General features: G+C 51.7%; 1 protein-coding gene across 2 annotated transcripts in view; it reads right to left on the bottom strand.

Annotated features, from left to right (window-relative positions):
* Window positions 1-25,355, bottom strand: part of HK1 (hexokinase 1) — a 70,444-nt gene extending 45,089 nt beyond the window's left edge. The window contains exons 1-2 of one of the 2 annotated variants that reach the window (XM_047072877.1): window positions 25,175-25,355; window positions 4,794-4,956 (exon numbers count right to left, since the gene is read on the bottom strand). In XM_047072877.1, coding sequence (XP_046928833.1) covers window positions 4,794-4,956; window positions 25,175-25,237 — 226 coding nt within the window. In that variant the 5' untranslated portion in view covers window positions 25,238-25,355. Of the gene's footprint in view, window positions 1-4,793; window positions 4,957-25,174 lie in introns of those variants that run through there. The other variant, XM_047072878.1, reaches the window with a different exon arrangement.
* Window positions 25,356-25,605: the final 250 nt, after the last annotated feature.

The raw sequence follows: 25,605 nt of genomic DNA, 5'->3' as shown, positions 1-25,605 counted from the left end.
AACAGACTGAGCCACCCAGGTGCTCCAGTTCAGCTTCTTTTTATAGCACCGGGCTCCACTCCAACTACCTCTTCAAATCTTTGGCCTCAACCTTACTTCCTGCCCCTGCTGCCTCCTACCTGCAACTTCTTCCCACACTTCCCATTCCCACTGAACCCAGGAGAACCACTCTTCCAGAGAAGGCTCATTAAACAAAGCATCTGAAGGGTCCCCTGGCAACTCTCCACTTTATAATGACTGCCACTATTCTCCGCACATCATGGGAAACAAACATGGGGACAGATGTCTCTCTCGAGCCCAGGCCTGCACTGGATGGAGAACAGGGCAAACAGAAACCCCATCTTCATGAAATGCCCACCTTTGCCCTGCCGAACAAATTGAGCCACTACGTGAGATACAAGGGCTTTCCCTCCTGGTCTGCAATCCAGCTACTTGATGGGAGTTCTACACCTTTATCAAAAACCCACCAGAATGCTACACATGCAGATTTCACAGAGGGAGAGAGTTTCTGAGATGATCCAATCCTCTTTCCAGAGAAGGGAACAGAGACAGAAAGCTAAGCAACGGCCCAAATGCCATGGGAACAGAGAGAGTATTTTCTTTCCTTTGACCAGAGAGTAGTCCTATGTATACCTGGGGGTCCAAAAAATTAACTGTGAACACACCACAAATCAAAGATTTTCTAACTTATCCTTTGGGTAAAGAGCCTGCTTGGAACTAGGAGGCAGAAAGAGGGAAATATATTCAATTCAATTTACCCTCAAAAGCCTTGCAATCAAATTGGTATTTTTCCAGTATCCTTACTAATAAATAAGAAGAGAAAAAGGGGAGGTTTCATGAACGAGACACAGAGTGAGCCAGGTCTTCTGAGGGAAGCTAGACACAGAGGGCCAGCTATCCCCGGGACTGGCAGCTCTGAAAAGGGACTTCTGTTTAGCTAAGTCACCAAAGTAAAAAGGCTCCAACAATATCTTCCTTCTTTTAAAAAAAAAAATTTTTTTAATGTTTATTTTTATTTTTGAGACAGAGAAAGACAGAGCATGAATGGGGGAGGGGCAGAGAGAGAGGGAGAGACAGAATCGGAAGTGGGCTCCAGGCTCTGAGCCATCAGCACAGAGCCCAACGCGGGGCTCGTACCCATCGACCGTGAGATCACGACCTGAGCTGAAGTCGGACGCTCAACCGACTGAGCCACCCAGGCGTGCCAGGATCTTCCTTCTTTTATTTATTATTCATACCTTTTCTATTCCAGAAAGGATACGCGGCAGCTGAAAGCCACTTTAGGGTTTAAAAAAAAAAAAAATTTAACGTATAGATTACTGAAGAGCAATTAAAGAAAAACCACTGCCCATAAAAAGTGTCCAAAGGAGAAACAAATAATAAAAATGTGCTGATACATTTCCAAAAAATCAGCAGAGTTTCGAGACACTGCGTCCAGTCCCCCAGGGTCAAGGTCAGCAGGAAAAGGAAAGGTTTGTTTCTCCCTTTGACTTGGAAGTCACATCACCCTGAACAGACAGGGGTGTCTCTCCACCTCGCTGAGTCCAATTTATCCCTCAGTGGTTTGGGATTACCGCTAATTCTGTCGCTGGCTAATTATACAGATGAAGCAGTGATTAACATTTAAAAAGGGAACAGCGCCGTGGTTTACTATCCAGGAGACCCGCTTTCTGGCTACTCCAGGGGACCTCCTGGTTCTTGGTTGATAAAGGACTGCAAGGGAGGTGACAGCGGAGCACTTCTGTCACAAAGGGGCAAGGGGTGGACTGGGGTCAGGTATGCGAGGCCTTGGCATCAATGTCAACGCTGTGTGGGGCTGTGGGGTCCGTTCCAAATGCAGTGTGGGCCCCGGGGCATATGAACTGAGCCCAACCATGAATATAAGATACAGTTATAAGGAGAAAGGCTATAGGATGTGTTAGGGCTGCACTGTGTCCTCCAAAAAGATACACTGAAGCCCTAACCCTTGGGACCCGGAAATGAGACCTGATTTGGAAACAAGGTCTTTGCAGATGTAATCAGGTTAAGATGAGGTCCTCAGTGTGGGGCCTAATCTGACCGGGATCCCTGTAAGAGGAAAATGCCATGCAGTGCCACAGGCAGGGACTGGAGAGGCACGGCTGCCAGCCTAGGACTTGCAGGTCTGCCCGAAGGACCGCCCGCCACCAGCAGAAGCCAGAAGACAAGGGGTGGGGGCAGGGCTGGAAGGGTGAGGCAGGGAGAGGTGCTGAGTGCAAATGGGCAGACGCAGGCCCCGAACAGGAAGGGGGGCCTCGTCCCTCAGGACTTTGGTTTCACCTCCTCGTCCTTCGGTTAGCACTTCTCAGAGGCCCTAAACAGTTGGCCCCATCCACACTGGAGAACAGAGAGACTCAAAGGGAGGTATGGGGCCCAGGCTGCTGGTTCCCGTGGAACAAACCCCAGGACTGCGTCCCCCCGCGTGGCGTACTACCTACCACACATGTCATCGCGCTTAGGACACTGCCGTCAGACACATCATTGTTTTACACAGCACGAAGAAAGAATGAACACCGCCAATAATGCTTTCTAAGTTGCAACGACAGCACAATGCACCGCTGGTTTCGGAGACATTCAAATTAAAAAGTGTCTCAAGATAGATGAAATACGGAAGAGAAGATCAAAGGTGAGGGGGAAAGGCAGGTAAGCCAGGTTAAACAGATTGCTTTCCTGCAGGACTGCTCAGGGCCTTAAGCGTCTTGGCAACCGTTAGGAGTGTCTGAGAGAGGCCTGCGCAGTGTTTTTCCCACCCGTGTCTGAATTCTGGGCCTTATTTTGAAAAGTCGCTGATGGGGGCAAACGGCTAGATCTCGAGCATAGCTGGATCACCCTTTAAAGACCCTCAAGTCCGGAAATGGTTTCTGAAAGGGTGAGGGAGAGCACTGCCTGCTGACATTCGGTCCTGGAATGACATGGTCCTTGGATATGTTAGCCCTGGGCCAGTCACATGGGATCAGGTGCCCTGCGGGCATCAGGTATCCTTCTGAGCTCTCCCAAGCAGAGTCAGAGCAGCAGCCCTTGGGGACTGCCCACACCCCCGTTACCTCCCCTACCTCTTCTTTTAGCTGGAAGCAGGCACAGCCATGCCTCTCCCACAGCACTCCACTAACCCTGGAAAGGCTCAATGCTCCCAGATGTGGGTGCCATCCGGAGCTGGGAGAAAGCAGGAGCGAACCACAAAGCCAGAGCTATGAGAATAAAACCCAGGGCCTACCACAGTCCCATTACCGAGGACCAGAATTTCTTCAGTCATTATTTAAAGGTCAAAACTGCCGGTACCAATACCTCAAGGAAAACAAGAAGATGGAGGTGGAATGGGATTCAAATAGGAAACGCAAGAGATCCGAATGCCAATGTGTACAGGAAGCAAGCCCCACCTGTGGCCACAGAGCAGAGCACCCACCCTTCATCAGCAGCCGAATCTCATTCGGGACTTCTAAAGAGCCCTGCAGGCACAGGGGGCCTTTCCCACTGTGGCCAGTCTGCTCCGACAACCTGCGCACCTGCCCTTCCTTTGTGAACAGCAACAGCAGCTTTCCTGACATCCACGTTGCAGGCTGCATACTAGAGGCTCCAAATCGAGGCTTTCAATTCGCCTCCAGGGGCGCCTGGGTGGCTCAGTCAGTTAAGCATCCGACTTCAGCTCAGGTCATGGTCTCGTGGTCTGTGAGTTTGAGCCCCGTGTCAGGCTCTGTGCTGACAGCTCGGAGCCTGGAGCCTGCTTCGGCTTCTGTGTCTCCCTCTCTCTCTGCCCCTCCCCCACTCACACTCTGTCTCTCTCTCCTTCAAAAATAAAAAATAAAATAAACATTAAAAAAAAAAAATTCGCCTCCAGAGCAGGGCAGAAACAGCAGGCGTGTGTGAGGGCCATGGTCTCAGGGTGTGTACTCACAACCCCCAGAGAAACTTGACTTCCCCACAATCCCTCTCCCTCTCTCGTACGCAGGAGGTAAGCCCCAGGCTAGAGCACAGAACACCACTCAGAGCAGGATTCCCATGGGTGTGCCAAGCTGGGCCAGGCCCAGCACCCGCCCCTGCCAGACAGAACAGCCTCCACCGAGCATGCCAAGCCGTGCCCTCCCAGCCTCCACTCTGCCAAGCGCAGGAGTTAAGGCCACTGCTCTGGGGAAGGGGTACTGACAATCCACAGGGAGCTCCCAACTCCCCCTTGTGGGACATGAACCCCACAGATGCACACTGACAGGGGAATTTTTTCCTTCAATTCTACCTCCCCTCGACACTTCTCTGCTTTAGGGGCTCCCTTGATTTAGCATCTAGAAAAATTTTTTAGATGGGGACTTGAATCTCCCCACCTGGCCACTGGGATTGCTACTTCTCTGAAGGGAGGTCTTGGTGCCCTGAGGAAGAGATTTTCCTAAAACGAACTCTTCATTTGTTCTGGAGCCTTTCATGTTCTAGAGACATAAGAGCAACCCACACAGCATCTGTAAGATCCATATACACTACGCCTTCCTATCATAAGCCACTAGACTGTCAGTCCAACGAGGGCAGGCCAGCCTTGTCCAACCACGGTATCCCCAGTGCCTGGCACATGGTAGGTAAGCATATGTTAGATGGATGGATGGACAGATGGATGGATGGATGAACGGATGGATGGAGGATGGATGGGAGAACAGATGGAGGAATGAACGAATGAATTCATTAATGAACGACCGAGTGAAGGAGTAAATGAATGAACAAATGAATAAAAGTAGGAAGGATGTCTTCACAGAGAATTCAGCCCTCACAGCCCAATCTCTGGGTGAGAGACTCACCTGAACCATCAGGAATAGACCTTACAAACGTTGGCAACATCTTCACTGTGGCTGTTGGATTAAAATCCCGGGAGAGGCCATTCTTCATCTCCTTCTTGAACCGAGTCATGATATCTATCAGAGTTTCATCGGAGAGCCGCATGGCATAGAGATACTTGTCAATCTGGGGGGAGGATGAGAAGGAAGGAGAGTGAGGTCAAGGCTGAGGTACCCGCCTGTGTAAGACAATCCAGATCCCACAAACTCTGACCATATGATGGGAAGTCATTCAAACGCCATCAGCCATGTTGCTCAGAGCAGTCTTGCAAATGCACTGAGCCCCAGGTCTTCCTCCACATGACTCCTTCCCTCTGTGAAAAGTGGCTGGCTCGTCCTCAAATGGATAGTAGTGTCACAGAGATTAAGAATGAGGGTGCCAGAGCCAGCCACACAGGGTTCAAATCCCAGCACCATCACTGAACGGCTGTGTGAATTTCCATTTCCTCAACTGAAAAACTGAGATGATAAATAGAGCCTCACTCACAGACGTGAGTTTTAAGATCAGATGAAATGGAGGTGCTGTGTTCTGAGAATACAGAGGGTGCCCAGTAAACATCAGCTGTTGGTGTTTATGGGAGACAGTGGTGCTGGTGGGTTTCCTTGGGCATGATTTCTAGGTAGGTGGAAACAGAGGCCAGAGGGCTGGAATCCTTCAGGACATGGGGCAGCAAGCCCAGAGCAGAGAGACCTCAACCCCACCATCCCCAGAAGGTATGGAGACAACCCGCAGGCTCCCATGCCCATGGGCCAGGGCCAACGTGACCATATGCCCAAGTCCTTCCAAGTACTGACCCAACCTGCTGCCCTTCCTGGGCTCCCCATTCTCCTCAAAGTTACAAAGCTCCTAACCTCACGCTCCTTGAAGTGTCTGTCACTGGTTGTTCTTCCTTCATAGTATCTTCCCATTTATTCCCTCAAAAAGTATTTACCGGGCACCTCTGATGTGCTCAGCTCTAAGTCGCCTTATCCCACCATTCATTCTTTCGGTGACTCTTTGGCAATACGAAGCCCTGACAGCCATGTGTCTGGACTCATTCCTGATTCCTGATTCCTCAGTCACTCACCGTAATGGTTTTCCATCCTCAGTCTCCCTCCCTCCCAACCCATCCTGTATGCCACTGCCACATCCACCTTCTTAAAATGCAACCCTGGTTGGTTCATTCTCTTGCTCAAAGCTTTGCAATGTCCTCCCACGTCCAAGGCACCCAACACTCTCCAGGTGTGGCTTCATGCTCTCTCAACTCTGGCCTAAACACCTCCACCATTCCTGGTGGGTCCCTGGGCTTTCCTACTGCAAAGCCCTTTCTTCTCTTCCCAGCTATCTAAATCTCACCTATCCTTCCAGGTGCAGATCAAATCTCAGCTCCTCCTGCAGATGTTGGGGTTCCTCGGACTGGCGAGAACCCCTCCCTCGGCACTGATCTCTCTGCAGAGCATAGCCTGGACCCTAGCTTTCTGCACCTGTCACCTTTACAGCGTCTGCTCCATTCACCTTGACCTCCCAGTGCCTTGCACGCAGCCTTGCACACAGAAGGCTTCCGGTGGGTGGAGAGACAAGATTTATGACCCAATGAGGCTGAAAAGACCTTGATGCTTATTTGTTTCTGAGAATGGCATCTCGTGCTCACTTTGCAGGGTGGCTGGAAACGTCCTGACTCAAGGACATGGAGTCCCCAGCCCTAGGTCATTTCTGCATATTTTGGGCCTGGACAGCCTTCTTCTCACTCTGGTCTCCCTGCCTTGTTCTCCCCCAAGCCCTGCCAGTCTCCTGCCTCACGAACAATCAGGACATTGGCAGGAGTCCCCCAGTGTCCTCTGCGGCCAGAGACAACCCTGCCCCCACCCCCACGCCCAAGCTCTTCTACAGCAACCACTTTCTCCTTTCCCCTTTGTGATACAGCAATGCAGGTCGGAGCAATCAGAAACCACAGAGAGCTAAAGTAGAAATTGCCAGAATCCCGGCCCTAGGAGGAGACACACTCTGTTCTAGCCTCAAGGCTGGCACCGGATCGGCAGTCCTTGCTGTCACGGCACCCACAGTCTGGAGGGGGAGAGGCAGTCACGACACAAGTGTGTGTGAGCGGCCACAGGAGCACTGAGGGAGGCTACTGAGAAGGCTTCCCGGAGGCGTGATGTCGGAGTGTGCACCCAGGCACAATCAAGGGCATGTGTGCAGGCTAAAGGCAAGGGAGGGGGATTCGTGCAAGGCACAGAAATAAATTCAGTGTGGATCGAGCACAGTGTAAAAAGTGAGGCAACTAGAAAAACTGTCAGGAGCTGAACTGTGCAGGATCTTATAAAGCACGTTAACAAACTTAGACTTGATCCCACAGCACAGCGAGCCTTGGGATGACTTCAACGACTATTCAGCAATGAGATTTGTGTCTCCGAGAGATCAGGCTGCCTGCCGGGGAGAGAATGGGTGAGCGGGAGCAAGACCGTGCAATAATCAATAATCGTTACATTGCTACTCGAGCATTTGGGACACGCTTCAACTCTCACATTCCTCACCCTACACGGTGTTTACTGATGTGTCCACCTCCTCTGATAAAACACGTGAGTTCCCTAGGGAAAGGAACTCACCCAGTTGCCTGGCACAAAAGAGGAATGTAATGAATGCTAAATGCTAGAATAATGCTTTAGACTTATATTATGGCTCACGGTATAACGAGCACTTTCATATCCAAGAATGTCATTTAACCTTCAAAGCAACCCTATCGGGGAGACATTCTTTTTTTTTCTTTTCCCCAAATTTCAGTTTAAATTCTACTTAGTTATCATACGGTACAATATTGGTTTCATGGGTAGACTTCAGGGATTCATCACTTACATGCAACGCCCAGTGCTCATCCCAACAAGCGCCCTCCTCAATGCCCATCGCGCGTCTAGCCCATCCCCCACCACCTCCCTCTATCAACCCTCAGTTCTCCATCATTAAGAGTTTCTTATGGTCTGTTTCCCTCTCTTTTTTCCCCCTCCCATATGTTCATCAAATTCTGTTTCTTAATTCCTCAGATGAGTGAAATCACATGGTATTTGTCTTTCTCTGACTTATTTCACTTAACATCATACACTAGCTCCATCCATGTCGTTGCAAATGGCAAGACTTCATTCTTTTTGATGGTTGAGTACGATATTCCATTGTGTGTATACACCACATCTTCTGTATCCATTTGAGGGAGACATTCTTAAGCCCTATTTCACAGATGAAGAAACTGAGGCTCCAAAAAGCAAAGTGACTGGTTCAAAGACACAGCCAAGAGTCAGGTCTCATAACTAACTGCAAGTCAACCACTCTTCCTTATAATCATCCCCCATCCCTTGGGAAAGACCAGTTCCCCTAGTCTGTGGAAGACAAGCCCAAGCGAAGTTGCTGAGGTTTTCCAGCCGGACAGGAAGAAGCTTCTACAAACGGCAGGGCTCTCTGCAACTCCACAGCCATCCTGCCTCCGGACTCCAAGTGCAGTTCAGCTCAAGGACACTGATCTGAGAATCCAGATGTTTTAGGACAGTCCCGCCAAACCCAGAAAGAGCCCAGAAGCTCAAAGGAGGAAGCGGGCTAGGGACACGGAAGACAAGCCAGCTCCCAAGCATCAGAGGAGAGAGGGCTTTTCTCCTCTGGTTCAAGTTCATGAATCATATGTGGGACAACCCCTCTCAAAAGAGATGTGGAATCTGGGTCAAAAAGAAGGTACTGTTTAGGGTGGAGCTGGTACTGAGCTCGCAGCCTCCCAGGTCTCATGTGAGTGACACTATGCCAAGGGAAGCCCTTTCCCTTGGTCCCCGTTGGTCCTCGTGAGCTCAAGGGGGGCCTTTGAACCAGCATAGATCCTGGGGCCGGGGGCAGGCTGGCCAGGCACCGGCCACACGGCCCGGCCAGGGAACACAGGGGCAGGACTCAGCAGGGCCACACCACGTGGACTGGGGCCCTTTACACAGCCCAGGAAGCTCAGGTCAACAGACACCTGCGGGATACTCCCCGGGGCCCAGACTGCCCAGCACCTCCCTGAACAGGGGGCCTGTTCCCCTCGTTCAGACCAGCCCTGCCTGGCGGCTGGCTGGGCTGCCCCTGCCCACCTGGGAAAGAGGCCGAGAATGGGTAGTGGGGAGAAGGAGGGAGGGAGGGTGTCAGGACGAGCTCGGTGGGGCCACGCTCTGCACAAAAGCCAGTAAGAGAGCTGCTTTTCTCAGGCGGGGCCAGAAGCCCAGGAGGAGAAGAGGGCAGAGACGTGTGGACTTGGAAAGGGGCAGCTTCTGGCCCTGGGGGGTTTGGCCAGTCTGTGGTCTTTTCAACTTTTCTATTTCCATCCCCTCTACACAGCCTCTCCAGATCTTTCCTCTCCTCCTTGCCCCTCTCCTGCTCACTTCCACTTCCACAAAGCCTCCCTCTTCCTTTAGGATGCCGCCTCCAAAGTGGTGTGGCTTTGCTGCTCTGGCCAAATCCAGGGGCCCAAGGAATCCCTCCTGTGCCTCCAACCCCCTCCCCTACATTTTGGTGACGGGAGGACACAGCACAGAACCTCTTCTGGAGGCCACAAGCTGCAAGCCTCAGCCGTCGGAACGTGTGTCACAGGCCAGAGGCTCCCAGGAATCCGTGACAGGAACCCTCGGGCCTCCTGGGGGCTACTCTCACACGTGGTATCTGATACACGCATGCAGGACTCCAGTCAAACTGGGAAGGAACTGGGGCGGGGGGGGTGGGGAATGCCAGGATCCCAGACGCTACGCGGTGGGCTGGGTCCTGCAGACGTTAGGCCAACACTGACAAGGACCCCCGTCCAGACCGCAGGCACCTTCCACCATCTCCTGAAGGGAAGGTGCCCTAATAGGGTGCAAATACTTGTCCTGGATTATCCTTCATGTAGACCAAGAAGCCTGAAGCTCTCAGCAGCTCCAGAAGCTGGAAATGCGGCAGAGGCAGGAGCAGAGGCCAGAAGAGAGAATTCGGCCTTTAGCAAGCCCCTCCGGCCCGGTGCTGTCCGGCTAAGGAAAGAACCCAGTGGCCCCTCACTGGGCTAAACTCAAACATCTCTGTGCCTGACCTCAGCCCCACCTCTGCTCCCAAAAGAACATGCCCATAAAAACAATTCAAGACCAGACATGCCCAAGTGAACAGGCCCTCATAGCAGGAGGCACGGTAACCCCCGGTGACCTGGGTATTCTGACCCCCTGTGGAAGGTGGTATGGCCATGGAAATTTTTCACCCCTTCTCTCGTCTACTCTCCCACAAGAACCAAGCACAAGGCAGAATAACAAGTGTGACTGAAGGCGCCCAGCAGAGGTCCGTAAAATGAACTTTCCGGGGCGCCTCAGTGGCTCAGTCGGTTAAGCGTCCAACTCTTGGTTTCAGCTCAGGTCATGATCTCACGGGCTCGTGAGTTCAAGCCCCACATTGGGTTCTGTGCTGACAGTACAGAGACTGCTTGAGACTCTCTCCCTCTTTCTCCCTCTCTCTCTGCTCCTCCCCTGCTCATTCTCTCTCTCTCTCTCTCAAAATAAATGCATAGACTTAAAAAATAAAATAAAATAAAATAAAATAAAATAAAATAAAATAAAATAAAATAAAATAAAATAAAATAAACTTTCCAAGTGAGACACTCCACTTGCAAAGAAAATAAAGGAGCTGGCGGTGGAGGGTTAAGAAAATTGTTGCTTAAAGACAAGGCCGAGATTTCAACACCAGATTCACTTCTCTTTCTTAGGGAGGCTGACTCAGGAGAGAACCAGCCCGGGTGATTAATGTTATTTTGATAATGGTTCACATTTACAGAGGATTTTGCAATTTATACACAGAACTTTTTTTTTTTTTCATAGGCATCCACACCCAGCATGGAGCCCAGCGCGGGGCTTGAACTCATAACCCTGAGATCAACACCTGAGCTGAGATGGAGTCAGACGTTTACCTGTCTTTATACACAGGACTTTCACATACATTATCCCATCTGGATGTCCCAGAAAGAAATGACATGAGCTCACGGATGCCAGGTGCCCGGCATGAGGCAGGCACTTGATGTTACTAGCTCCCCTTCTTCCACAACGGCCCAGGGAAGTGGGCAGGAAGGACGGCATTATCTCCACTTTAGAGTAGAGGAAACTGAGACCATGACTCACACAAAGTCTCATGGTTTGTAAGTGGCAGCCAGGTCTAGATTCCAGGTCTTCTAACCCCTCGTTTTGGGCTTCTCTTTATGCATTTCCATTATTTCTCGTGTGGTATAAAGAACACCTGTGGATGTGTTCTTGGATGTGTGCTGTGGATGAAGAGAACTGCATTTGAACCTAGGCTCTGCCGTTTGTTAGCTGTGTGGCTTTGGACAAGTTACTTAACCTTGCTGGGTCTTTTAAAGGGGGATAATAATGCTTTCACCTCAGAGAGCTACCAGCAGCATTTTAATAATGTGCCAAGAACAAGGTAAACATCAAATAACATTTCCCACCCTCCCGTTCCAATGACCAAAAGGGGGCTGTCTCTCTCCATGCCCTGTCTAACGAATTATCACATGTCCCTGACTCCTTTTACCTAAATACCTAGAGAAATGCACTGATTACAAACATTACTGACCCACTCTATAGATGAGAGAACTAATAAAGGTAGAGTGGCCATCCGCCCGAAACCACAACAAATTAAAGACTCTGGCAAAACTCCTCTGAAACATTGTACTGTTGTATTAAACAGTAAGTCATAGTAACAATAAGTAATATACGCTTATTTAAATATTCACACAACACATAAACACATCAATCTTCCCAGAGAAATCCCTGCTAAGAGATTTATAGACCCAAATAGTTTTTCTACCTAAACACTCATATATACAACGCATGCCTTTTTTATTTCGTTTTACAAAAATGGAATCATAGCTGGGGGGTGGAGTGGGGGTGGGGAATGTAATCATAAACACTTCCTCCCCTGAAATCTTAACCCCACCTTCCTATTTCCTCCAGGACCTGCCTTTGAGACTTTACTAACCAGCGCACCTGGGTGGCTCAGTTGGTTGGGCGTCCAATTCTTGATTTAGGCTCAGGTCATGATCTCATGGGTTCATGGGTTTGAACCCTGCATCGGGCTCTGTGCTGATGGACCCTACTAGGGATTCTCTCTCTGCCACTCCCCTTCTCACATGCTCTCTCTCTCTCTCTCTCTCTCTCAAAATAAATAAGTAAACAGTAAAAATTTTAAAAAAGGGGGCACCTGGGTGGCTCAGTTGGTTAAGTGTCTAACTCTTGACTTTGGCTCAGATCATGATCTCACGGTTCATGAGTTCGAGCCCTGCATTGGGCTCTGTGCTGGCAGCACGAAGCCTGCTTAGGATTCTGTCTCCCTCTCTCTCTGCCCCTCCCCTGCTTGCTCTCTATCTCCCTCTTAAAATAAATACAAACAAACTTTAAAAAAAATTTTTTTTAATATTTATTTTCGTGAGACAGACAGTGTGAGTGGGGGAGGGGCAGAGAGAGAGAGAGAGAGAGAGAGAGAGAGAGAGACAGAATGTAAAGCAGGCTCCAGGCTCTGAGCTGTCAGCACAGAGCCCAACGCAGGGCTCAAACTCACGAACCGCAAGATCATGACCTGAGCTGAAGTCAGAAACTTAAGTGACTGAGCCACACCCAGGTGCCCCAATAAAAATAAACTTTAAAAAATAAACAAATAAAAATTTAAAAATTAACAATTAAAAAAAAGACGTGTACTAACTAACAGCCATACTTAGATTTTCTCAGGACCCTGCCTGGTTCAGTGATGAGGCATGGCCAAGGCGGTGTGGACACCCATGTCTGCCTCTGGCTTTGATATCCTGTAGGCACCTCGGTTTTTCCGTCCGTAATGTGGGTATGTTCACGTGGCCCTGAACTTTCAAGGCCTACCTCTCTACTCTGCATACGACTTTCACATACTGGCCCTCAAACTCTCCTGTCCAGAGAAGCAGGACAGGTGCCATCACTTCCAACACCCTGAGGAAAAATCAGAGGCCAGAGAGGTTCCTCAAATGGCCAGGGTGACCAGTGGTCAGCAAGAGAACTGGGGCGGACCACCAAGTTCCCTGGTTCCTGGTCCTGTGCTTCTTCCTCGGTAAGCTTTCGTGCTCCGCCCAGAGAGAACCCCAGCCGGGGTCTTCCCGTAGGGAGACGTGGGAATGTGGGTGGCATTAACGCCACAGCTCCGTCCTCTCAGAAGGAGCGTGGCTCCCTGGCCTTGCATACAGCATGGCCCGTGTCGTCCAGTCTCCACCAGCTACTGGCCGTCTGACCTGCTCTCGTCCGCCTTCACGAGATCCGGGGGAGGGAGTTCTAAACCGCAGTGAGCCCTCAGGTCATCCTCCGCGGCGCTGTGTGCCAGCCTAAGCCCTCTGCCTGCCCTCGGCAGGGTCCCGGCCCCTCAGGGCCCAGCCCCACCTCACCGTTGCGGGTGGCAGCCCAGGGGCCCCGCGTGCCTGTCCTGCTCCTGGCAGCTGGGGAGGCAGCTCCGGCTCAGCTCCTCACGGCCGCAGGAGGAGACGCGTTCACCCTCCGCGTTCCCCACAGGAACCACCTGTCCCAGCGCCGTCCTGCCTGCCCTCAGGCAGCCCAGGGCCCCGGTGGCAGTGGTCCCTTCTCTCTTCTCTCGCCCAAAGGCCCTTCCCTCACACTTCCACCGTCCCCTCTGCTTGTTCGGCCCGTAAAGGGCCTCTCGGTGCCTCGCTCCTTCTTTCTCCCCAAGTCCACCTCCAGACTCACCTCCTCCGAGGGGGATGCCACGGTCTGCCCCCGCCAACACCAGCTGCACCAGGTTCTCAACATCCCCTCGGCCGGTGCTGTCCACTACGCAGGAATCCCTCTGCCCTGGCGGACACATCGCAGTGGGAGAGGCTTCCCCAGGAGCGGCAACAACAGGTGCGCACGCTGTGTCTCCGGCTAGACTGTGGGTGCCCGGGGCCCGGGGGCCATGCTTCCAGGCCCTCTGCGTCCTCTGCACAGCCCTCCGCGTGTCTCCTCTGCTGGGCCGGGTGCCCGCTCTGCCTGGCGGGAAGGCCTCCGGTGACGCCTAGTCGGGGAGGTCTCAGAAGGGTTTGCTGGCTCAGATAAGGCCCGAGACTCCTCTCCCCTGAATAGCCCAGCCCTAACTCCCGGCACCGGCCCCTCGCTTCAGACTCATGGGGACCCCGTGGGGCCAACAGCCTCTCCCCGAGGGATGAGGGATGCCGCGTTCCAGGCATCCTCTGGTTCTCAACCCCCTCCCCACAACGTCTGTCTCTCCAGGCTGAGGTCCAGAAGGACACAGAGCCCTACAGACAATTGAGATTCTCACTCCACTAGTCAAGCCTCCCAGAGACCGCTAAATACCTGAGAGTCACCAGAGGAAGTGTGTCTGGGAAAATAAATTCCACCTTCGAGGCTCCCCAGGGAGAGATGCGGGTGAGAGAAGTGTGTGCAAACGTCACCAAAGCAAACAGGACCCCAAAGCAAACAGGCCCCCTTTGGGATGTGAAGACACTTTCCCCAGGCTCTTTTTCAAGGTTCATGCCCTCAGGCAGCCCAGGGCCCTTATCTACCATCTGATGTATGCTTCTGAATGGCTGGTTCCCTTTCAAGGGCCCAACACCACAGATTATTCACACACCACTTCTGTTTAGTCACAACAAGTCAGGAGGAGAATGGGATCCCCATTCTTGATGAGGAAACTGAGGTTCGAGAAGCTGAGATGTTAAGCGTGGATAGGGCCCATGCCGGGCACTTCAACCCGCCCCGAGACACCCTACACATCTGCGGGGTGGGCGCATGGATCTCCTCTTACGTAGGAGGAATCTGGGGCCACGAAGTCAAGTGAAAGGCCCCAAGCACCCAGCACCCAGCTGGGCTCCAGCTCAAGATTCCAAACTTGACGCTCCTCCCCGAATTCCCCAGAATCCTCTTGCTAGGAGAATCATGGAAGGCCGTGAGGTCATGTCCAAGGTCTTCCTGGGGACCTCGGTACCCAGTAATCCCCAAGTAATAGGCGCCTCCCGGCTGCTAAGAGAAACCAAGCTCTGGCCCAGGATGAGAAGAAAGCTGTCACACTGAACTGGCTAAAAATAAAGGAGGTACCCGGTGGCTTCAAGGGGAACAGAACAGCCCTGGAATGTGGCAGGGCAAGAACAACAGGCTTAACGCTCGGCCTCCTGGTTGATGGCTCGGGGCTGGGTCCAGCCTCCAGACTCACAGTCCCCAACATCCCAGGTACCTCCAGACCAGAGAGAAGAGAGGATCCAAAGTGCAGATAGTTTTGCTTTCACTACGAGATGACCAAACCCTCATGCCGTGGGGTTCAAGGCACTGCAGTGGTGTGAGCAGACCTGGCTAGAAATGGCCAGACCTCAGGCCTCCTCCAGCTACCCTGACCCCTCTATCACCTTGGGCAAGTCACTTCCACCTCTGTGTTTTTCCATCAGTAAAGCAGCAATAATGAAAACTGCCCTCTTGCCCTCCTACCTGGCAGGCACAGGAGCCACACTGCACCGTGGATTACTCAGAACACAGAAACCCCTGCTGGCAAACGCAGCCTGGTACCCAGGACCCTGGCCCCAGCTCAGGGATCCGGCTGCCCATCCTGTATTATGCAGAAAGCAGCACCACCCCCCACCATGCCTCCCAAGGTGCCCACACGTGGGTTGTGTGTGACCGACAAGGATCACAGTTGGCATCTGTACAGTTCTGCACACTTCCCAAGTGTTTCCACACCCACCCTCGAATTGGTGAAACGGGCAGAGAGCAAGGCAGGAGTCATTTACCGCGTCTGACAAATAAGGACACCGAGGCCCAGACAGCTTGATGGCTACCACGGCACTGCTCAAGCTAGAAGAATCTGTTAAAGGCAATGGATTCTAGCCTCCTAGTCTTGCAGATGAGGACACTGAGGCCCAAGGACCTATGAGAACCCACTGCTTTAAATGCAGAGTGCCTCTGTCCGAACTTTAGCCATAAACTTCACTGTTTAGCAGAGTGCTGTCCGACACAAATACAATCCATATACGTCATTTTAAGCTTTCTAGTGGCCACATTTTTTAAAAAAGAATAGGTGAAATTAATTTTAATAACATCTTATTTAACCCACTATCTCCAAAATATTACTCCCAAGGTAAACAATGTTTTTAAAATTACTAGTGAGCTGGGGCGCCTGAGTGGCGCAGTCGGTTAAGCGTCCGACTTCAGCCAGGTCACGATCTCGCGGTCCGTGAGTTCGAGCCCCGCGTCAGGCTCTGGGCTGATGGCTCAGAGCCTGGAGCCTGTTTCCGATTCTGTGTCTCCCTCTCTCTCTGCCCCTCCCCCGTTCATGCTCTGTCTCTCTCTGTCCCAAAAATAAATAAATGTTGAAAAAAAAAATTAAATTAAAATTACTAGTGAGCTATTTTATGTAACTTCTTGTCACACGAAGTCTCTGAAATCTTGTATTTTACACTTAATCGCACATGTCAAATCAGACTCCCCATATGTCAAGTGCCCAGCAGCCATGCACGGCTGGTGACTACTCTTCTGGGCCACACAGCTCCAGCAGCCCTGTTACGGGAGCCTTGGCCAATGGTTTCTACAGGGGGCTGCTGCAGCGGACTGTTCTGGAAGCGCACAGCCCTGGACCTCAGTCCTGGTTCATGCGTACGTGGTACCATCTGCCCACCGGTGTCAGCCAGACTTGTGTCCTTATCCTGGTCCTCTTGCTTTCTGGCCACCAAGAGCATGTCAACTCCACTTCCTGAGGTTCTCCTGCCCCGGATGCAGTTGCAGGAAGAAATGCCTACACCCAAGCTGGCTGGAGGGACTCAACTAAATCAAGCACGTGAAAGCATGTTGTAAATAGAACAGAACTTTGCAAAGGTGAGGCGGTGCCTTTATCACAGCAGTGGCCTGGGTCTCCTACTCCGCTCATCCCACCCCCCCCCACCCAGAAGGCACCAGGAGACATCAGAGAAATGAGGTCAGATTGAATAACATGGCTGAAAGCAAACCCCAGTCAAGGAAGCCAGCTGCTCACAGTGGGGCCAGGCAGAGGCAAGGAGAGAACAATCTTTAGGAGTGCACATTACAGGAGCATTAGGGGGTCCTCTAATGATTAAATGATTAAATTAGATTAAATTAAATCAGATTAAATAAAATTAAATAAATTTTTATAAATTTAAAATATTTAATTTAAAATTTTAATTTTAAATTTAAATATTCAATATTTAAAAATAAATTAAATTAAATTAAGTTAACTAAATTAAAATGATTAAATTAGATCTGTGTTACACATCCATGCAAACAAGGATGGGGGAGGAAGATAAATACAAAGGGTACAGGGAGAAATTTGGAAAACAGGGGAAATCCCTAACATTTCACTGTAAATGACTTTATTGGGCCAATTTCCTTCCCCAGCGGAGGGAATCAGTCAACACTCAGCTGGGGAAGGGGGGGAAGGGGAAGGACAAGCAAAGCCAGTTGGAGAGGATGGGGAAGAAGGAGAGACAGGAGTCTGGGGAACCTGGGGGTCCTGTACAGCTCTGACCCATCTCTCTACCTCCTTGGATCCGTTTCCCTAAACAACAAGATTGAGTGTTGGGTGTGGTATGGTGGGAAGAACATGGGTTTCTGAGACAGGAGAACGGGTAGTGTTCCTGTCCCTATTACTAATGAACTGTGTGGTTTTTAGCAAGTCATTTCACCCCTTGGGGTCTTGGTGTTCCTCATTTCTTTCTTTTTTTTTTTTAAATAAATTTTTCTTGTGTTTGTTTTCGAGAGAGAGAGGAAAAAAACACAGGTGGGGGAGGGACAGAGAGAGGGGGGACAGAGGATCTGAAGCAGGCTCTGTGCTGACAGCAGAGAACCTGATGCAGGGCTTGAACTCACAAACTGTGAGATCACGACCTGAGCCGAAATCCAATGCTTAACTGCTTAACTGACCCAGGCGCCCCTTGGTTTCCTCATTTCTCAATGCAGACAATGCCTTTTTCAAGGTGGACAAAGTCAGGGGCTCTCCCAGCAATGCTATTCCTATGCATATGCCCAGGAGAAATGAAAGCCTACGTCCACACAGGGAAAACATGTACACAAATGTTCACAGCAGCATTATTCCAAAGTGGAAGAAACCCAAATGTCCATCAACTGACAAATATTTAATGTCTAAACATACTGTGGTATAATGACACAACTAAATAGTATTCAGCCATGAAATAATGATACATGCTACTGCATGGATGAACCTTGAAAACATACTGCTCAGTGAAAGAAACCAGACACAAAGGCCACATACTGTATGTTTTCATTTATGTGAAATGTCCAGAAGAGGTAAATCCATTTTAAAAAAAGAAAGTAGATTAGTAGGTGCAAGGGGCTGGGGAGTGACTGCTTAATGGGTGTGGGGTTTCTTTGGGGGGTGGTGAGAATATTCTGGAATTAGATGATGGTAATGGTTGTACAACCTTGCGAATACACTCAAGACCACATTGTACACTTAAAAAAATTTTTTTAACATTTATTCATTCTTTGAGAGGCAGAGACAGACAGAGCGTGAGTGGGGGAGGGGCAGAGAGAGAAGGGAGACACAGAATCCCAAGCAGGCTCCAGGCTCTGAACTGACAACACAGAGCCCGACGTGGGGCTCGAACCCACGGACCGTGAGATCATGACCTGAGCCGAAGTTGGATGCTTAACCGACCAAGCCTCCCAGGCGCTCCCACACTGTACACTTTAAAACGGGGAGTTCGACAGGATGAGAATTTAGCTCAACTTAAAAAATAACGGGGCCCCAGCATCAGGCTGAATGGGTCTGCAGGCTGGCTCTTCTGTTTACTGTCTGAGCCTCAGGGTCTTTACCCAGAAGTGGAGATCATGAACAGCACCCCCCTCACTGGGGCACAGTGGGGACGTAATGCCTTTAGCACCCTCCCCGGCAGGAAGCGTGACAGGCACTCCACGTTGGCTTCCATTAGTATTGTTACTGATGATTAAATTAGATCTGTGTTAGGAAGACAGGCCCCTAGTAGGCATTCAATTCCCTCGAAGGTCCCCCCAAGGTCTCAACGTCTGTGGCCTGTGACCGGGCCCGGAATCAGATGAGCAACGTGATCCGACATTTTCCGCCTCAGAGCAGGGACCAGCACTTCTGTTTGCAAAGGGCTGGGCTGCACACCACACATTTCAGTTTTCCTGCCGCGGGGCACTGCCACCCTCTCCTTTTACGGAAGACAGTCCAAGACAGGCTGCAGGCCCGAGCGTTCTCCAGCACAGCCAGCGGAGCCAGCAGCCAGCGCGTTTAGGAGACTGATAAGCCAGCCCCGCCTCAGGAAGAGAGGGTGTGTGGGCAGGAGCACATGTGCACTTTTAAATTCCCGGAAAAGTTCACCGGATTCCCACACTGGAACGCGCGGGGCCACAGAGAGTCCTCCCCGCCTTTCCCCGCACCCAGTCCCCCCTCCTCGGGGCCGTGCAGCCGTCAGTGGGGCTGGCACCGCTCACAACCAGAGCTCTCAGCTTCCCTCGGAGACACTCCACGACGAGGGCTCTGCATGATAAGGTAAACTGGGAGACGGCTAATTTTAAACTAAGCTTGAATGCTGCAACGTGAATGGAAATAAATGACTGGGAAGAAACCGACTCTTTAAAAAATGAAACACTCTCCCAAAAAATGTTACAGGTTTAACTGTACGGGGGTTGGTGTGCAACACCAGGAAACCGTACGAACTTCTGACGGGAGTACAAAGTGACAGGACCACCGGGGATGGCGATTTGACAAAATCTTGAAAGTGGGAAGACGCACACACTCCTCTGCCCAGCAATTCCGTCCCAGATACCCAGCCCAGAACCTGGAGAAACGCGCATGTGCACTGAAGGAGCGTGCAGGAGGAGACTCACCGTGGCACTTGTAACGTGAAACATTAGAAACCCAAACACCCATCAAAAGAAGAGATTAAATGATAAATTGTGGTGTGTACAACACACAACGTAAGGACGTGCAGCAGTTTAAGTCGATGAAACAGAGGTGTATGGGGCAACAAGGAAAAATCCCAAGTGTAGAATGTTGAGCTAGAAAAGGCAAGTTGCAGAAGGATACACGCAGTATAGCATCATTTACCAAAGCTTAAAACCACATAAAGTAACACTATATACTGCTTATAGATACAAGATATATAATGAAAGTATAAAAACAAGGATGGAAATGATAAACATCAAAATCAGGACACAGGCACTCTCTGGAAGGAGAAACAGATGGGACTAAAGATGGAAACATAGGGGTTCCAGCTCAGGGTTTCAGCTCCGTCTCTAATGTACTCCTTCCTGTGTCGGTTGCTTCTCAAGCTGAATGGCGGGTACGCAGGTGGTTGTTGTTACTCTCAACATTTTTATGTACCTCAAATATTTCATAAGACCTGACTCATACGTGTTGACTTGTGGGGGGAGAGAATTAAAATATAGATTCCAAGTTTAATTTATTAAAATCAACAAAGATGGGAGAAAAAAATCAACAGAGATGGGTTTTTCTCCTAAAAGAAAGAAGCAGAGGGAGTAAAAATAGCCCTCTGGAAATGAATGAATGAATGAATGAATGAATGATTATTTTATAAAGAATAACCTTCTGGACTCCATTCCAGATTTCCTTAGTACTATTAGATAGATAGATAGATAGATAGATAGATACATAGACAGATAGACAGACACAAACACACACACACACACACACACACACACACACACAACTGATATCTGATATGACAGCCATAAAGTATTCTAGAATGCTCAGAGATAACAAACCATTAAAAAGAGAGAAAGCAAAACTACGTTTTGAGAACCGTTTGACTCTCCCTCACAAAGTTTCTAAGTAGAATATTCCCATTTGCACATCTACAACCTGGCTTCAAGCCATTCCTAAGCTGGCGATTTCCCACCCATGATCTGATCACTGGCCCCTATATGCTCTCACAGCATTCTGTGCTTTGCACTTATCGTTAAGACAGCAAATCATTATTTATGTTCCAGGAGAAGAGGGAGCATTTTACCGAGTTTAGGGCTGTCACCCTAGCCTAGCACAGCCCTCTGCACATAATAAAGGACTCAAACATTTTCCAGAGAAATCACTGAGTTCCCACGATCGGACTTGATTCTAAGGGTCCTCAAATGAATTAGCAGATGCCAACAGTCTGGCCACCACTGCTTCCTGGACTCTGAGGGGTATTGTTGCCTGGACCCTCAGCGGGGTCCTCGGGCATGCTCAGAGCGGACTCCAGTGGCTGAGTCTATCAAGCAGGAAGCCCTGACTGCAGACACACATGCAGACAGCACCAAATCAGTCTTTTTAGGAGAAAGCTGCCCATGCCATCTCCAGAAAACAGCAGGAGCGTGGGAGGACGGCACGGCATGGCCAGATGTGAAAGTCCTTGTACCCACCCGCTTTCCCAGTTTATTCTCTCACGACAGTCCCAAATTATCAAGCCAAATGAAGAGTTGGGGCTTCTCTTGGGGGGGGGGAGGGTGGGGGAGAACTCCAGAGAACACTCCATGTAGAGGGAACAAGGATTATGAGATACAGATGCACCAAGGATGAGGCTCTTACTGGAAATTTGTATAACACCAGGTCGAAAGGTGTCTCAGGTATTATTCATACTTTTCTAACTCTCCTCTCTCTCAGCCCTGAGCAGTAAGGAAAGGGCGGTTTTGTTTTGTTTTGTTTTGTTTTGTTTTGTTTTGTTTTGTGTTTTAATGCTTGCTTTTGCAGCTGAGAAACTAAACCGTGGGTAGCCTTTTAACTGCTAAGCATACTCTCCCCCACCTTCCTGGGCCAAGCACTCCTGGGGTCGGCTGTTGGACAAATCGCACCTGTTCATTCACCTCAAGGAGACTACTTAGGGTCACGGGGATCCCACTCAGAGAAAACCGACTGGTGTTTGCTCACCTTTCGGATGACGTGGGAGGAAAGGAAGCTACTCCTTTGCTTTTTTTAAGATTTTAAGTAATCTTTACACGCAATGTGGGGCTCAAACTCACAACCCCAAGATCAAGACTCGCATGCTCTGCCCACTGAGCCAGCCAGGTGCCCTGGAAGCTCAGTCCTTCTTAAAAGGCCAAGTTCCCACCTTGCTGGACTCACCTTCCTCTCCCAAACAAAGCACTACGCAAACCTTCACTCTCCTCCAGGCTCCTAATGGCCAAGCCAAGTGGAAGACGCAGGCAGGACCCAGCCTCTGGCTGAAGAACCAGCACATGTCTGGGATTCTGATGAATGGAATCTTTCACGAGCACACACGTGCCTCCTTGCCTCCTAAAAGCACTGGAAGAGTGAAAGGCAAACCTAGGCCTTGTACTTATTTCAGCCCAACACCAGGACATACTTTTCCCAGCACCCCATTAACCAACATCATGCAGGTACAGTCTGGCAAGTGGGGCTCCACACCGGGAGGCCAGGCACTTGGCTCGTTTCGACCCAGTTTGTATTTATGAGACTGAATTAGTGGCGTGTCTCACAGGCAACGAAGAGACCAACGATACCCCCCTTCGTGACCACTTCTGTATCCTGAGCAATCCCGAAAAGCCTTCCCTGGCATCATCCTCATCTGCCCTCCTCTTACCCCCAGGCCAGAAGGCAAGAAAATGAATGAAGGTTAGTGGGGGATGCCAGGGCTGTCTCCAGAGCCCCAAGGGCTGCCTAGGGCTGAAGGGCTGAATCATCCTGGCAACCCACGCTGGCAGGTTAGGCCGGAGCCGGGGGGTGGGGGGGGGGAGGTGTCTGTATTCACTGGGTCCCCACTGGGGTTGCAGGTAGGGCCCAGTCTGGGCAAAAAGAACAGGGCCTGAAGTCCTGCACCCCCACCCAGCCTTTTCACAGTAAGCGGTGGGTAGGAAGGGCTGCTCTCTAACAAGTCTTGAGTCCTGGGAAAGGAGATGCAATCCCCCAGCATCTGCACAGGTGGGGGCGGGGAAAGCTGACTAAGCCACTGGAACCGGCATCTGCTAGGCTCTCAGGAGGCCCAGGAAGCTTCCTGGGGACCACACCCATGGATGGCTGTGCCGCACAGCCCATCACGCAGGCCAAGGTGATCTTCTGGCAAGAATAGACACATACACACACACACACACACACACACACACACACACACACATGCCTGGTGTGGGCACCTGGGTGGCTAGAGTAGTTAAGTGTCTGACTCTTGGTTTCCGTTTAGGTCGTGATCTCACAGTTCATGAGTTCAAGCCCTACTTAGAGCTCTAGGCTGATAGTGCAGAATGTGCTTGAGATTCTCTCTCCCTCTCTCTCCACCTCTCTCTCTCTCTCAAAACAAATAAATAAACTTAAAAAAAAAAAAGGCATATACACAAACACACACACCCCTAGAAAGCAGTGTAAGATGTCTTAGGTGGGGTGCAAGAAAGCCATCTTGTTTTTAAGACTCTCCTTGGCCAATAATATTATCTGAAGGAGGTTCTGGCCTCAACACCCTCCTCCAGCAATGTTCTGAGGCCAGAGAGGGGAGGCAGGGAATGTCAGCTTGGCAATCGCAGAGCAGGAAGGACTTCTGAGGACCAACTGATTCAGAAATCACACACTCAGACGTCTCCAGGAGCCTGGTGGACAGAATTCGAGGCAGGTCACCACAGCGAGTGGAAGGCCCTGGAGCCACACTCAGCACTGAGTACCCGATAAAACAATCCTTACTGAGTACAGCCCAAACCTCAACCCAGCATAGTCCCCGGAGGCCACGCAGGTGGTGGTGGGTATGCATGATGGAAGCTTACAAGGGTCATCTGGGTCCCCACCCTGGCGGTCTGCAGTCTTGCGCTACAGAGCACCCCACATGCAGGGGGAGGGCAGTGAACTCATCCCCACTGTGAAACGGGAAGAACATCAAGATCGGCACCACCACTGCAGAAAACTTGTGAAACGCACGTGTTGGCATGCACAGCTCCCTGAGCTCGGTGGCCAGAAGGAAGGTCCACGGGGCTGCACAGCAGCACGCTCGAGCCCTACAGTCTGACAAGTCTAGAGTCACTGTTGCTTAGAGCTATGAGGGACAGCAGCAGATTTCCGGGCCTGTCTCCTAATTACCCTACTCTGGTCCCCGCTGGGCACAGGGCCCAGGATCCAAGCAGCATCCCCAGGGCCTTTGTCTCAGCACCTCCCCCTCAGCTGACTTCTAGGAGGAGCCCCGGTCAAGTTCCCAGCGGAGGGAGGGAGGGAGGGACCCGCCCTGGCTCTGCCTCTAACTCACCGGGTGACCTTGATGAGGTCACTGCCCTCAGCAGGCCTGTTTCCTATTGTGCCTGAGGAGGGGGTTGTCCTAGGTAGATAGGAAGAGAACCGAATGAACATCCTGTGGCTGGCAGGGCAGAAAATCCAGGCTTTACACTCCTGCCTGTCACCTGTAGGCGCTTCCCTTGTTTGAACTCCAAAGTCAGGTTGACTTTGCCTGTCCATCCCAGCTTACTCCAGCAATAATGTCACCCCTGCGGGGCGTGGGTGGGTCAGGAGCCTGTGCCAGGCCTAGCTAGTACTGATAACATGGGTGCTCTTCCCTACAGCCCAGGCTGTTTCTTTAAAACATGGTGGCAAAGCTGGCATCGGGGACAGATACTAGACAGATGTCAAAGGCAGCAACCCCTCAGGGCTGGGAGATGCGTTCTTGTGCAAGTACACACATGCCACGAGCATACACGTCAAGGCCTCCAACCGACTCAAAAGACCAGTCTCTTACTTAAACTCCCTGGGCTGGCTGGAAATTACAGTTTAAGAGAGCGGTCACGTAGGGGAATAAAAAATTCCATTCAGACATGCCGCTCCGGACCTGAGGCCTATGAGCAAAGTTTCCGGTGGCCTCCGAACCCCTCCCCGTTCCGGGAAGCCGGGCGGGTCACCCTGTCCTCAGATTTAGGGGCAGCCGCAACAGCTGGAAGAGCCGGGGTGAGAGCTCCTCCGGGGCACCCCAAATATGGGATGCCTGGCCTGCAGCCAGCACCCCCGCCTGCCGCGCGCTCACCTCCCTATCATCTCTGTAATCACTCCGCCGCCTACGGCGCTCAGAACCTTCCGAACAGGCCCTACGGACCGACCCACCGGTCCCCACACAGCCACCTCCCCGCATGGCCCGGGGACCCATCTGACATACACAGCCCATCTCAAGGACACTGCAGCAAGCAGTCCAGCCCCGGGGGTCTTCCCCCCAACACACACACACACACACACACAATCCCGGGGAGAATCGAGGGGCGAAGCCTTCACCGCCCTGCAGTCCAAGCAGTGCCGGCCTGGGGGAGCCTGGGCGCCGGAGGACCGAGGCGGCGGCGACGGTGGCGGCGGCGGCGGCGGCGGCGGCGAGCGGATGCCGGAATGCAGCGCCGCGCGGGCAGAGCGCCGGGCGGCGGCGCGGGCGGGGGCTCACCTTTTTGACTTGGTCATCCTTCAGCTCGGTGAAGTAATAGGCCAGGAGCTGCGCGGCGATCATGCTGGCGATCGGGGACGCGGGGCGGCAGGCGTGGGGCCGGCGTGGGTGCTCCGCAGCCCGGGCGAGCAGTGGTCCTCGGGCGGCTGCTCGGCGGCTCCTCCTCCTCCTCCAGCCGCGACTCCTCCCCCAAGGCCCGGGAGGCGGTGGCTCGCGCGCTCCCCGGCTCCGCGCTCCCGTCCCCGGCAGGGTGACAGCCACCGGCCGGCCCACCTCCTCGGCGCCCATTGGCTGCCGCCCGCCTCTGCAGCGCCGCGCGGCGGCGTCCGGGCCCGGGCGGGGGGGCGCGGCGGCCGCTCCCTCGCGCGCCGGAAAGGGGGCGGCGACGCTGCGAGATCCCCCACGGTCCGGCTTCTCTCGGCACGTCCCCC

The sequence above is a fragment of the Lynx rufus genome, unplaced genomic scaffold (genome assembly GCF_022079265.1).
Source record: "Lynx rufus isolate CCGP_SWC_20201006 ecotype Redwood Valley unplaced genomic scaffold, mLynRuf1.p SCAF_11, whole genome shotgun sequence".
NCBI classification, from domain to species: Eukaryota; Metazoa; Chordata; class Mammalia; order Carnivora; family Felidae; genus Lynx; species Lynx rufus.
The sequence above is the reverse complement of the archived record's forward strand: the minus strand, read 5'-3'. Positions and strand labels throughout refer to the sequence as shown.